Here is an 11,978-nt window from a genome sequence, read left to right on the forward strand (position 1 = left end):
TAATTTGCGCTTCCCGGAGTATTGTATGAATGCTACGTGTCAGCCAGATATACATCCTATGTGGCTATACATGTCCACTTATCTTTAAACTGTAACACGTGTCGGGTTTTTTGTGTAGAACCGAGATGGTTCGGTTAATTGTAAGGCGGTGGTTCAAAATTCCACGTTCTGTTTTGGCCGTCGTTTTCTAAGAATTAAAAATTAAACTACTTTTATTTATTTAACTTTATTGAATTTCATTATTTGTCGACCACTTGTTTTCAACGGTCAAATGGACGAAAGGTCAAAACAAACGTGATTATAATAGTTTATATCTCTAAAATTTAAAACTATTAAAAAATTAATTTTTGTAGCTTATTGTAATTTTTGTTAAATTATGCTCGTGTAAAACTACGATACTAATCGTTAAGAAACCTTTGATAATTGGATCTAAAAATGTAGCTAAGGAACTCGTTGGGGTCCAGTTTGGATGGCCGACAGGGTTGTCCACGCCATCGCCGTCGTTCTCATTGTCGCCCTCCATTTTGCCATGCTACGCCTTCCGATCCCTTCAACTCGACGCTTAAAATATTCCATATATAGAATTACGGTTGATTTGAATTATCGAACCTCACTACACTTTTGTAATCATTTTAGGAGGTGTTTGGCCCACCCACTTAGGTTTGGTGGAGCAGCCTAAAATATAGTTCATCCATGTTTTTAGTGTTTTAAGGCTTGAGATGAATTCGATGCGGTGTTTGATGCTTAAGTCAGTGACGTGCCTAGGATAGAACATAACTCCAATTTAGAATGTTTTGTTCCCCTCCCTAACAGATGTGAGATCTCATAATCCACTCTCTTTTCGAGGCCTAACATCATTGTTAGCATTCATTCCCTTCTCCAATCGATGTGTACTCCCCCCAATCCACCTCTCTTCAAGGCGCAGCATCTTTGTTGGCACACCGCCTCATGTCCACCCTCCTCACTAGCATATCGCATGGTATCAGACTCTTATACCATTTGTAACCGCCCATATTGTTACCTACTAAATCAATTCATTAACAACTTTTAATCACTTTTATAAACATCACTAATGAATTTAATGAAAGTAAAATTTGACAACTTTAAATAAATTGGAAAATCAATGAGAACTTAGAAAAGTCAACTATATATTTAATTCAAGGAATATACTCATTTTATGGAAAAGGAAAAAAAAAACTTTATTATAGGGCAAATATTTTGGCAACCCACCAATATTTTATAAGGTTTATTTCAATGACAAGTGAAAGGACATTGAATTTCATTAATGGAATATGATATTTTAAAAGGTTATATTTAATGTGAATGCATATGTCAGTGATGTCATTATTATTTTTTTATTTTTCCTTTTAAAAAATTATATTTGTGAAAACCTTTTTTTCCCTTCCAATTTTAGCTTTTTACCTTCCAAAATTATTTAATTTGACTAATGCCTTTAAAAGTGTGTGTTTTTAAATGAAAAATAATAACAGTAATATTCTATAATATTTTAATATAAATCTATTTATTTGGGGGGAAAAGTGAAAATAGCAACACTTGGAGGTTTTACTTGCTAATTTTCACAAGTTATATTAAAACATTAATATTTAAAAATATATATTTAATTCCAATAAAATGAAATATTTATTAATGTATTATTATTTTTTATTTTTTTTTTATAAAGTGTGGATAAAAAATTAATGACATACTTTTTGGAAAATCTTTAATTTATATCTTCAATTATAAAATATTATAAACACAAATTTATATCTTCAATTAAAAATTAATTTAAATATTTATCCTCCAAATCACTTTAAATATGAGAATATTTATTTTAATTATTATTTTTAAAAGTTGATACAGTTAAAGTGGTTTGAATTGATAAGAGTGTTTTATCTATAAATAATGTTTTAAAAAATATTGGATAATTTAGCGTTACTTTATATCTAAAAAAAGAACCATTCATATGATAAAAATTAAAATTCAATAAAGAAAATAGCCGACGCCGACATTATTATTTTTTTAATTTTTTAATTTTTTAATTTTTACAAACTCAGTTTCATCATCTTCTTCTCCAAAATAAAAATAAGAAGAAAGGCAAGCGGTAAAGTATTTCAGAGGAGGAGAATCAAAAGGAGCAGCAGCTCCGTTCATATTCCGAATCTCAACCTTACAGCGACCGGACTGTGCGCCACTTGGCGATCAATCAGCCGGAGGTGAAACCAATTGATAGGTGGCTCTCAGGCCACGGGCCACGCTGCTCCCTAGTATCTAGCTTTCTGCGCCAATCAATTGGAGGCTTCTGTATTGTTTACTCTTTTTATTTTTTTTTCTTTTGGATTTTCTTTTGGCAAAGCTTAATTTGATTCGAATTCCGTGAAGTTCGGCTCTATTTTGTTCGTAGAGTGGACTGGAATTCAATTCGGTTTCTTGAGCGGCGTGTTGTTTGTTGGTTGTGTTTGTGCTGGACGGAATTCAATTCGGTTTCTTCAACGGCGTGTTCTTTTTTGGTTGTTTTTGTGCCGGATCGGGCACCGATCCTTGGATATTTTGGTTTTGGATTTGGATTTGGTGGTATGGAGGTTGGTAGGATGGGGAATGAGAGTTGTTTTTTGATTTCGAATTAAGGTAGTGATTTTCTTCAGCTTTGTTTTTGATTTGGCGTTTGCTGTACACTCCGATTTGGGGCTGGTACTTGTCGTTTTTTTCGTCCTTGATTGGAGCTGAAGGGAGTTCCGTGGCTTAAATTGACTTGGAAGAAGGATTTGATTTTCAGAAGGAATTGCGTTTACGCTAGCTTAGGCATTCTATATTTGGACCTCTGTGCTTGTTCTCGGCTATATATTCACTCATCATCTACAAGTGATTTGAATTTCTCAACATGGTTAGCGGAAATTTGTTTCACTGTAGAAAGAACTCTTGGCCGCCGGACGAATATATCAGCAAGTCGACTTTGCAGCTGGTAAGTTAATTGGAAATGCTTATTCTCTTCATCATTTCCTTGATAACACCATGAATGTTTGTGAAATTTTGACTCGATTGACAAATATTTTTTTCAATGTTCTTCTTCCCTTGCAGTTTGATTTTGATAGTGCTTCACCACCAGAACAAGCGTGGAGAAGGAAATTAAATGGCCATGCGAATCTTCTCAAAGAATTTAGTGTCACATTTGTTGAAGCAATTAAAATGGTAAGTGATGGGTTCTCGACATTTTTTGTTGCTGCGCAAGATATCATGTCTCATCAATATCTTCTTTTATTGTTCTTTCTTTTGAGTAATGTGCAACCCTACTGCTATAGGTTCGACTTGGTATTCGTTTGTGGTCTTACGTAAGGGAAGAGGCTTCTCAAGGAAGGGTAATTTCCTCTTAAATTAAAAAAACAGCTTATTTCAATACTTGGACTTTGAAACCAATAGCTTACTTAATTTGTGCAGAAAGCGCCAATTGATCCATTCACCAAAGAAGCTTGCAAACCTTCAGCATCTCAAGGGGTTCCACTCGGAGGAATGGGGTATGTTTCGGATCGATGGGCATTATACACGGTAGTTCGCTGTCCGACATTCAATTGTATATTCTTAATCTCATGGGATTTCTTTAAATGTAATACAGAAGTGGCAGTATATCCAGAGGTTTTAGAGGCGAGTTCAGGCAATGGCAAATTATTCCTGGTACATGTGAAGCTTCTCCTGTCATGGCCAATCAATTTTCTGTAAGCCCTACCCTTCGACTATCTTCTAGGATATTTTTTTACAAATGTATGAGTATGAAGTTGTATTTAAGAGAATATATAAATATTAGAAGAATGGGAACATTCCTATATGTATATTTTTTCCTTTACTGTCTGTCTCTGCACTTAAAACGTGTTTTGTTTTCGAAGTGGTTAATATGTTCTCACGGTTATGCAGATTTTTATATCTAGAGATGGAGGAAATAAAAAATATGCGTCTGTCTTGGCTCCTGGTCAACATGAAGGCATAGGGTGAGGCTATCAGCTTATGAAGCCTCATTTTTTAAAATTCCACTTCTGTAAAATGCTAGATTCTTAGCATCATTTTATCAGCTTAACATAACATGCATGCCAATTTGTTGATGCACGTCGTATTACACATTCAGATACTATCTAATCTTCCAAGTCCCCAAAGAAGAGCTAACTGTAGTTCACCTAGTTATCTGGAGGAATCAATATTCTGTAATGAAGTTAATGAACTATATGTGCTGTTGGTGTTATAGGGTTAGAAAAATATTTGAACATCTACCTCTAAAATAATCAAAGCAAGCCTTGTGTTCTCTTTTTGATTCGTACCATCCATCAGATACATATGGGGGATTTGTGCTAGCAAATCATGGAACCACTTGTTTCTAGTTTTAGCAAAAAATTTCATCTAATCAAAGTTGGGGCAGATTCTGAACATAATTCCCTATTGTAGGAAAGCTGGAGACTCGGGGATATCATCGTGGGGATGGAATCTTGACGGTCAGCATTCCACATATCATGCTTTGTTTCCTAGGGCATGGACAGTATATGATGGTATCATTCTGTTTTTTTTTTTTTTTCTTTCTTTCTTTTGGTTTAGCTATGTTTTCTGCCCTTTTTAACTTATCATTGGTTAATGGCAATTTTTTTTCTTTTTTTTTTTTCAGGTGAGCCTGATCCAGAACTTAAAGTTTCGTGCAGGCAAATATCACCATTTATACCGCATAATTATCGAGATAGCAGTCTTCCCACTGCTGTTTTTGTATATACGGTATGTTTTCTTAGTAATGATCTCAAGTTATGCTTCTAGCTATAAATGAAAATTATTTTTTATTTCCTTGAGCACCAAGATTTCTAAGTAGCTTTTGTATGAGGAAGGAAACTCAAATTTGTGTGTTTCCTTAGTGTTATTCTACGAACGGGGAACATCTTAAAGACAATCATGAGTTTTAGGAAACTCAAAAGAATCAGTTTTAGGAAGATTAAGCATTTGGATTTGATATTGTTCATAACATGATCCCACTAATTAGTTGCTGCATTCGTAGGGGGAACATCTTAAAGACAACTGATATTGATTTGTACTACTTTCATTTGAATTCTTTTGTTGGTTGTTCTATGTTGCATGAAATAGTTTTTAACCAAAAAATTCTCTCTCTAGTACTTTGATTTTAGAAGTAAGAAATGATGATTATCTCTACAATTGTGGTGTGTTCTCTGCGATACCTTTTTGATGCATTGCAGCATTCTATTATCAAGCCTTCTCAATTATGGATAGGTTTACTTGGTTTTAGTTCCTTCTCCTTGATATTCATTTTTGTATTTATTCTTGTAGTTGGTAAATACTGGAAAGGAAAGGGCGAAAGTGAGCCTTGTTTTTTCTTGGGCGGTAAGATATTTTCTTTATCACTACTGTAATGCTATTTCCTATGCTTACTGATCTAATCAACAATTATTTTGTATCTGCAGAATTCAATAGGAGGAATCTCACATTTATCTGGCGATCATGTGAATGAGCCATTTATGTGTGTAAAAATCCAAATAATATGTGATCCTTCCCTCTCTTTGCTTCCTTCTTTCATCCTGTCTAACGTCTGATATAATCTATTTTCCTTTGATAGAGGCGAGGATGGAGTATCTGGAGTGCTTCTACATCACAAGCAAGTCACCAAACCTTATACTCTATTTTACGGTTGGTTGGAAAGTATCTTGGTTAATTGATCCCATGTATTTGAACATAACCAGAGAGAGAGAGAGAGAGAGGAGGTTGAACACTACAGTAACATGCTTGTCATTGAATAGATATATAGATGTTAGAAAATTTGAAAGAAAAATGAGAGTTCTGTAATGTATCGAGACTACGTGATGTGCCATATCCAAACTTTAAGTTTCATGATCAGTGGACATTTGAAGCAATTTCTTAGAAGTTGATTGATATAAATCAAGTAGGCATTAGAATAGCGAGTTTTGCTCATGATGATTGTGGAAAGCTATTTAGAAACTGACAAGTTTATGTTTCCTCACGTATTGTCGATGAGTACTAGTTTTTCAATTCTGTTTCTTATAACGCACAAGTTAGTTGTTGCATTTTGTTCCTTTGTCTGACAGCTTGTGTATATGGTAGGAGCTTGAGTATATGTTAGGCCTGTAAAGAATTTAAAAGACTTATGCATTTGTTTCAGGACTGCGAAAGGGAATCCTCCCGTTACTTTTGCCATAGCTGCATGTGAGACGCAAAATGTTAGTGTGACAGTTTTGCCATCTTTTGGACTCTCTGAAGGAAGTGGCGTCACAGCAAAGGACATGTGGGATAAAATGGTGCAGGTGAGAAACTTCTTTCTACAGCCTTTTGTGGGGATGAGCAAAAGTTCACTCAGTTTTTGTTCCTATCTTATTATTGTGTTTTGATGGCCTTTCAATATAAATATAATATATTAAAAAGCATATTCAATTGTTGAAAGGATGGGCAATTTGATCGTGGTAACTTCAGTTCGGGACCAAGCGTGCCTTCCTCACCTGGAGAGACACTTTGTGCTGCAGTTGCAGCCTCTGCATGGGTGGAGCCTCATGGAAAATGCACTGTCGCATTTTCTCTTTCATGGTCATCTCCAAAAGTGAAGTTTTTGAAGGGATTCTCATATCATAGGTAGGTATTTGTATTTTTTTTTTTTTTATTACAAACCAAACATTCATTAAGATGAGTGAGGCAATTAAAAAACAAAAGGCCATATTTGGTAGTTATTAGTAAGATATGTATTTGTCTTCATTTTTTCTTTTCAGATTCAAGTGTTTGGTAATTATTAAATAGAATCTTTGATTTGGTTTAAAATCATCAGCGAATGTCCACCATATTTTTGCCTGCCGAGTCCATGGAACTCTTTTGATCATCTTCATACCTCGTGTATATGCTCATGTATACAGTTTGGGGATTATGTTAGATATCAAGGAAAATTGATTTTGGTTTCAAAAGATACGCCACTTCTGATGAATAAGTGGAAATATTACCTTGTTAATTTATGGCAATGTCATTTTTATGTGTGGTCACAACCAGAAAGGATCCATATAAACCAATTATCCAAGCGTTCTCTTGACTTTTTGGGCTATATTTCAAGTGTGCGATTAAATCCTTCAGTGGTATGGAGTCGGATGCTAGAAAATTCATTTCTAATAGATAATGCTACCAAGAAAATCGATACACTAGTTCCTATTATTACTCTGCTTGGATCATTGGCTAAAGCGAAATTTTGTAATGTGCTAGGGCAGAGTTTATTCTTATAAACTAAGAACGTATATAAGTTATCATGAAAAAATGTGTTATATGGAATTATGTTTGTTCAATGTTGGACAATATAAAGTCTAGTCTTGCTCTGTGTGTTTCAGGAGGTACACAAAGTTTTACGGTACTTCTGAAAAGGCTGCTCAGACTTTGGCACATGATGCACTTACAAGTAAGCATCTCTGACTTATATTGACCTTGATCCGACAAACTTTTAAACAATGTTCTGTTTAGGATGACCTGTACATTTTTATTCTCTCGATGTACTTCTTAATCATATACTTCACATATTGCACTGATTCTTTAAATTCAATGAACTAAGCAGGATGATAAATTTTATGTCTAATATCCTTCTTAAATCATCAACAGATTATAAAAGATGGGAAGAGGAGATTGAGAAATGGCAGAGGCCTATCCTCATGGATGAGAGGTTACCTGAATGGTAATAATTGTTCCATCGTTGTTAATTGTATGAATATTTTGTGGAGTTTGTTTATTCTTGCCTGGTTCCTTCAGGGAAAACCCCCTTCAACACAAACTCTCTAATTCATGCTTTTAAAATTTCAACATATTAAAGATGGGTTACGAATGATGTAAGGGCATTCTTGGAACAGGTGAAGTTTGTTATTTAGCATTGGAAAAAATGTCTGTTTCTAAGGTTTATCAGAGACTACTATAGATTTTTAGGTGACTTGTCTAGACCGTTGGAAGTAAATATTCTATGGCTATATATTTCTCAACTGGTTCTTGACGCTTGTATCATTCATGTTGGATTAGCCATGTGACCAAAAATTAATCAAGTGTGGCCTAAATGCACAAAAAAAATAAATCAGAAACCATTTTAGAAACCGAATCCTTCGACAGAGTATTCCTATCACTGATACGTGTAGTTTCTGTATTTCCTCAGTGTCCCAAGGACATGAGCCACTTTTTAAATACGATTTACTTCTATGGCTTATGAGCGACATCTATTTTCTGCAGGTATAAGTTCACATTATTTAACGAGCTTTACTTTCTGGTTGCTGGTGGCACAGTCTGGATTGGTACTCAGCTACTTTAACTTCTCTTCTATGAACATTTAACTATTCATCTTTCTAACGGTTACAATATAACTTGTGTTACTTCTATGGTACCTACAGATTCTTCCGTAGTGGGTAAAAAAATGGCAAATGACCACGATGAACTAGTAGCTAGAATAAAAGAGGATGATATAAAAGCTACAGAAGCTAAAGTTAGTGGCAGGGGAGAAGAAGTCTCCAGGACTACGACCACCACTACTCTTAATGATTTTTCTGGTGTTGAATTTGATGATGAAGAAAATTCTACTTCTAGTTCCCATGTAAGTGAAGATGAGTTAATGGTTCCATTGAAAAGTGGCTACACTGACCGCTCTTATCAAACATACAAAGTAATGGACCCGGGAAACACTGAGGAAGATGTTGGTAGGTTTCTGTACTTGGAAGGAGTTGAATATGTAATGTGGTGCACGTATGATGTGCATTTTTATGCATCCTTTGCTCTTCTCGAGTTATTTCCCAAGATTGAACTCAATATTCAACGGGACTTTGCCAAAGCAGTCTTATCAGAAGACGGAAGAAAAGTGAAGTTTCTTGCCGATGGGAAATATGGAATCCGTAAAGTTAGAGGTGCCGTTCCACATGACCTTGGGACACATGATCCTTGGAATGAAATGAACGCTTACAACATTCACGATACAAGCAGGTGGAAGGATTTGAACACAAAGTTTGTGCTTCAGGTTTATAGAGATTTTGCTGCAACCCGTGACATGTCATTTGGAGTCGATGTTTGGCCGTCTGTTCGGGCTGCGATAGAATACATGGAACAATTTGACAGAGATGGTGACGGTGTAATTGAGAACGATGGATTTCCGGACCAGACCTATGATACTTGGACTGTTCATGGTATTAGTGCATACTGTGGCTGTTTGTGGGTTGCCGCTTTACAAGCTGCAGCAGCAATGGCCCATGAACTGGGCGACCAAGAGTTTGCTGAAACGTGCAAGAGCAAATTTCTAAAAGCCAAACCAGTTTTGGAAGCGAAACTGTGGAATGGTTCCTATTTTAACTATGACAGTGGATCAAGTAGTAATAGTAAATCAATACAAGCTGATCAACTAGCAGGGCAATGGTATACAGCATCCTCTGGTTTGCCTCCTCTGTTTGATGACTTCAAAATCAAAAGTGCTCTAAAAAAAATCTACGACTTCAATGTGATGAAGATTAGAGGGGGTAGGATGGGTGCTGTAAATGGGATGCATCCTAATGGAAAGGTGGATGAGACCTGCATGCAATCTCGTGAAATATGGACTGGTGTTACCTATGGTGTTGCAGCTACAATGATCCTTGCCGGTATGGAGGAGGAAGCATTTAAAACTGCGGAGGGTATATTCCTTGCTGGGTGGTCAGAAGAGGGATTTGGGTAAGTAAAAACTCACACTAATCAATTCCACTTCAGATTGCTCTTACTATTTGTGCCACCCTGTTTCTACTAAATATTATTAATTGAAACTGTCTACTTTGCAACTTATAAAGAATTTATCAAATGCCTGCTACCACACAACACTTGTAATCAGAGATGTTAGGTTTCGAGGGAATGTCAAAGAGTTCTTAATTTTAAGCAAACCAAGCATAAACCAATCAAATGTGTTTCCGCTCACCTTCTATTGTATTTGTTTTTAGGAGTTCAGAGAATGGGCTATAGGACTTGAACCTCAAATCTCTTGGCTGACGATATCTGTCTTAACCGATTGAACTATGCTTAGATTAGTGAATTTTGTCCCTTCTATTTGAGATGCTGATGTGTACTTTTTCTTTGATTCTATGTAGTGTGCTTCCATTTGAGTGTGAAGTCTTTTCAGTTATACAATCTAGGACATAACACCATTTTCCTATCATAATATCAATCTTCCCGTTATTCTTTCACAAAGCTCCTTTCAGTTGATCTTATTTCCTTCTCTACTGCCCACAGGTACTGGTTCCAGACACCTGAGGCATGGTCCACGGACGGGCACTACAGATCCCTCATATATATGAGACCACTGTCTATCTGGGGTATGCAGTGGGCATTATCCCTACCAAAGGCGATACTCGAGGCCCCAAAAATCAACGTAATGGACAGAATTCATGTATCCTCTGCCAGCACAAAGTTCTTTCACCATGAAACTGGTGTCAGAAGGATCGCTACAAAAGCTAAGTGTTTTGGTGATTCTGTTTTCAATTGTGCATGCTGATGCCTTTTTTTAATTTTCTTTTTGCCAATTGACCCTTATAAAGTTGTCTTTGCAAAACCATGTCATTTGCTGCCCCAAACCTATCCGACAGTTAAAAAGAGTAAAATACTGGGGTAGGTTTGGGGAAAGCATGTTATTAGAGTTGTGTAAGTAATGGTGGAGATAAAGACACGGGGTGGGTCAGAGCCTAGATAAGCTTATTCTCTCGGCAGCATCTTCATTCTGTCTATGAAAATGTTTGTATAGAGAATCATTTGTCATAATAATTGATTTATTTTCATATACCTACTAGATTCTTGGTCTGAATTACGGAACAAAAAGTCTTTACAGTTTGACCATGCATCTAATAGTTGGGAAGATTAGCCACATTGAGTAAGCTTTTTTAGTTTCGGGCAAAAGGAGGATAATTATTTGGTCACCTCTGGTGTAACATACGTTATATATGTTACTTTCACAGCCTAGCGTCTCATTTAACAATTCGAGTTTTGTTCTAAGTTAGCACATGCCTTCCTCAGCATTCTCGAACAATTAGAACAGCTAATTGTTAATAAAATTTCAAGCATTCTACATTGTCCCATCTCTCTAGATGTGATGCTACAAAAACAATAAAATTTTAGGAAAATAAGAGGGATAAAGGAGAAGACAAAACCTGGGAATCCCTTGTCTGGTGAAACGAGCTACCTTAGACACCAACCTGATACCTCATTTTCACGGCCAAAGAATATCATATTACTTTCTAAGATTCCAAGTGCGGGTGGCGGGCATGATGGAAGGATTTATAGTTGGATACCTTTGTCAAATTTGCTATATAATTCCCGCCTATCGCTCCTGGCCTCAACTTTTTTTTCTCCATTATTGTTTGAGATATTCAACCGTCTGTTTTGGTGAAGCAATTTGTAAAGATTGCTTTTTCTTTGTGTTAAACAATGTGGAAATGATGTTTTAATCAATTATGTGCATTCAGGTTGATATTTCTATTGAGTAATTTGCTGATGCTGATTTCTTCGTGTAATTATTCATCAAGTTTGGAACAAGTTAAGATTAGTTAAGAAAAAGGGGTTATGTTTCCAATATCTTTCTGAAGCTATTGAGTGTAAAGAGTGGTTGCAATTTTGTCAAAAAAGGGATTCCTCCAAGCATGCCTTTATATCTCATCTCTCTGATCCATCCATTCTTCTCTAAATGGACATTTGAAAAAGGAAGAATCTTTATATCACTATCAAGAACAATAATGTTTTTTTTTTTTTTAATTTATTTATTTATATATATATATCATAATAATCTCTCTCTTTCTTCCTTAATTTTGTTCTCCAAAATGTCTTCTTTTGTAATTAATCCTTAATTATTGGTTTCATGTTTATGTCCATGCCATCTCGACAAAGCTGTCTTATTCCAAGATTTCATGTTTGACATTCAAACAAGACATTTCAAGTCAATATCATTTTTTTCTATATTTGTTTTTTTTTTTTTTTTTTTTTTTTTT

The 11,978-nt window shown here is 35.5% G+C and overlaps 1 protein-coding gene across 1 annotated transcript; it reads left to right on the plus strand.

The window, feature by feature from the left end:
- The first annotated feature begins 2,878 nt into the window (after positions 1 to 2,878).
- LOC111494347 (non-lysosomal glucosylceramidase) lies at positions 2,879 to 10,831 on the plus strand. Its single transcript, XM_023144271.1, has 18 exons — positions 2,879 to 2,959; positions 3,076 to 3,186; positions 3,297 to 3,353; positions 3,433 to 3,509; positions 3,608 to 3,707; positions 3,904 to 3,977; positions 4,426 to 4,526; positions 4,640 to 4,743; positions 5,305 to 5,358; positions 5,439 to 5,494; positions 5,591 to 5,629; positions 6,152 to 6,293; positions 6,431 to 6,615; positions 7,350 to 7,417; positions 7,615 to 7,687; positions 8,227 to 8,288; positions 8,385 to 9,684; positions 10,234 to 10,831. Exons 1-18 carry the CDS (start codon positions 2,879 to 2,881, stop codon positions 10,493 to 10,495), a joined length of 2,946 nt encoding a protein of 981 aa, XP_023000039.1. The 3' UTR covers positions 10,496 to 10,831.
- The last annotated feature ends 1,147 nt before the right edge of the window (positions 10,832 to 11,978 follow it).

The sequence above is a fragment of the Cucurbita maxima genome, unplaced genomic scaffold, assembly GCF_002738345.1.
Source record: "Cucurbita maxima cultivar Rimu unplaced genomic scaffold, Cmax_1.0 Cma_Scf00020, whole genome shotgun sequence".
NCBI classification, from domain to species: Eukaryota; Viridiplantae; Streptophyta; class Magnoliopsida; order Cucurbitales; family Cucurbitaceae; genus Cucurbita; species Cucurbita maxima.

What these genes read in the sequence shown, in the direction of transcription:
- LOC111494347 (XM_023144271.1), top strand. Translation starts at nt 2,879, where the DNA reads ATGGTTAGCGGAAATTTGTTTCACTGTAGAAAGAACTCTTGGCCGCCG. An exon ending in AAGAGGCTTCTCAAGGAAGG is followed by an intron (nt 3,354 to 3,432) that starts GTAATTTCCTCT and finishes TAATTTGTGCAG; the next exon opens with AAAGCGCCAATTGATCCATT. An exon ending in TGTGGGATAAAATGGTGCAG is followed by an intron (nt 6,294 to 6,430) that starts GTGAGAAACTTC and finishes AATTGTTGAAAG; the next exon opens with GATGGGCAATTTGATCGTGG.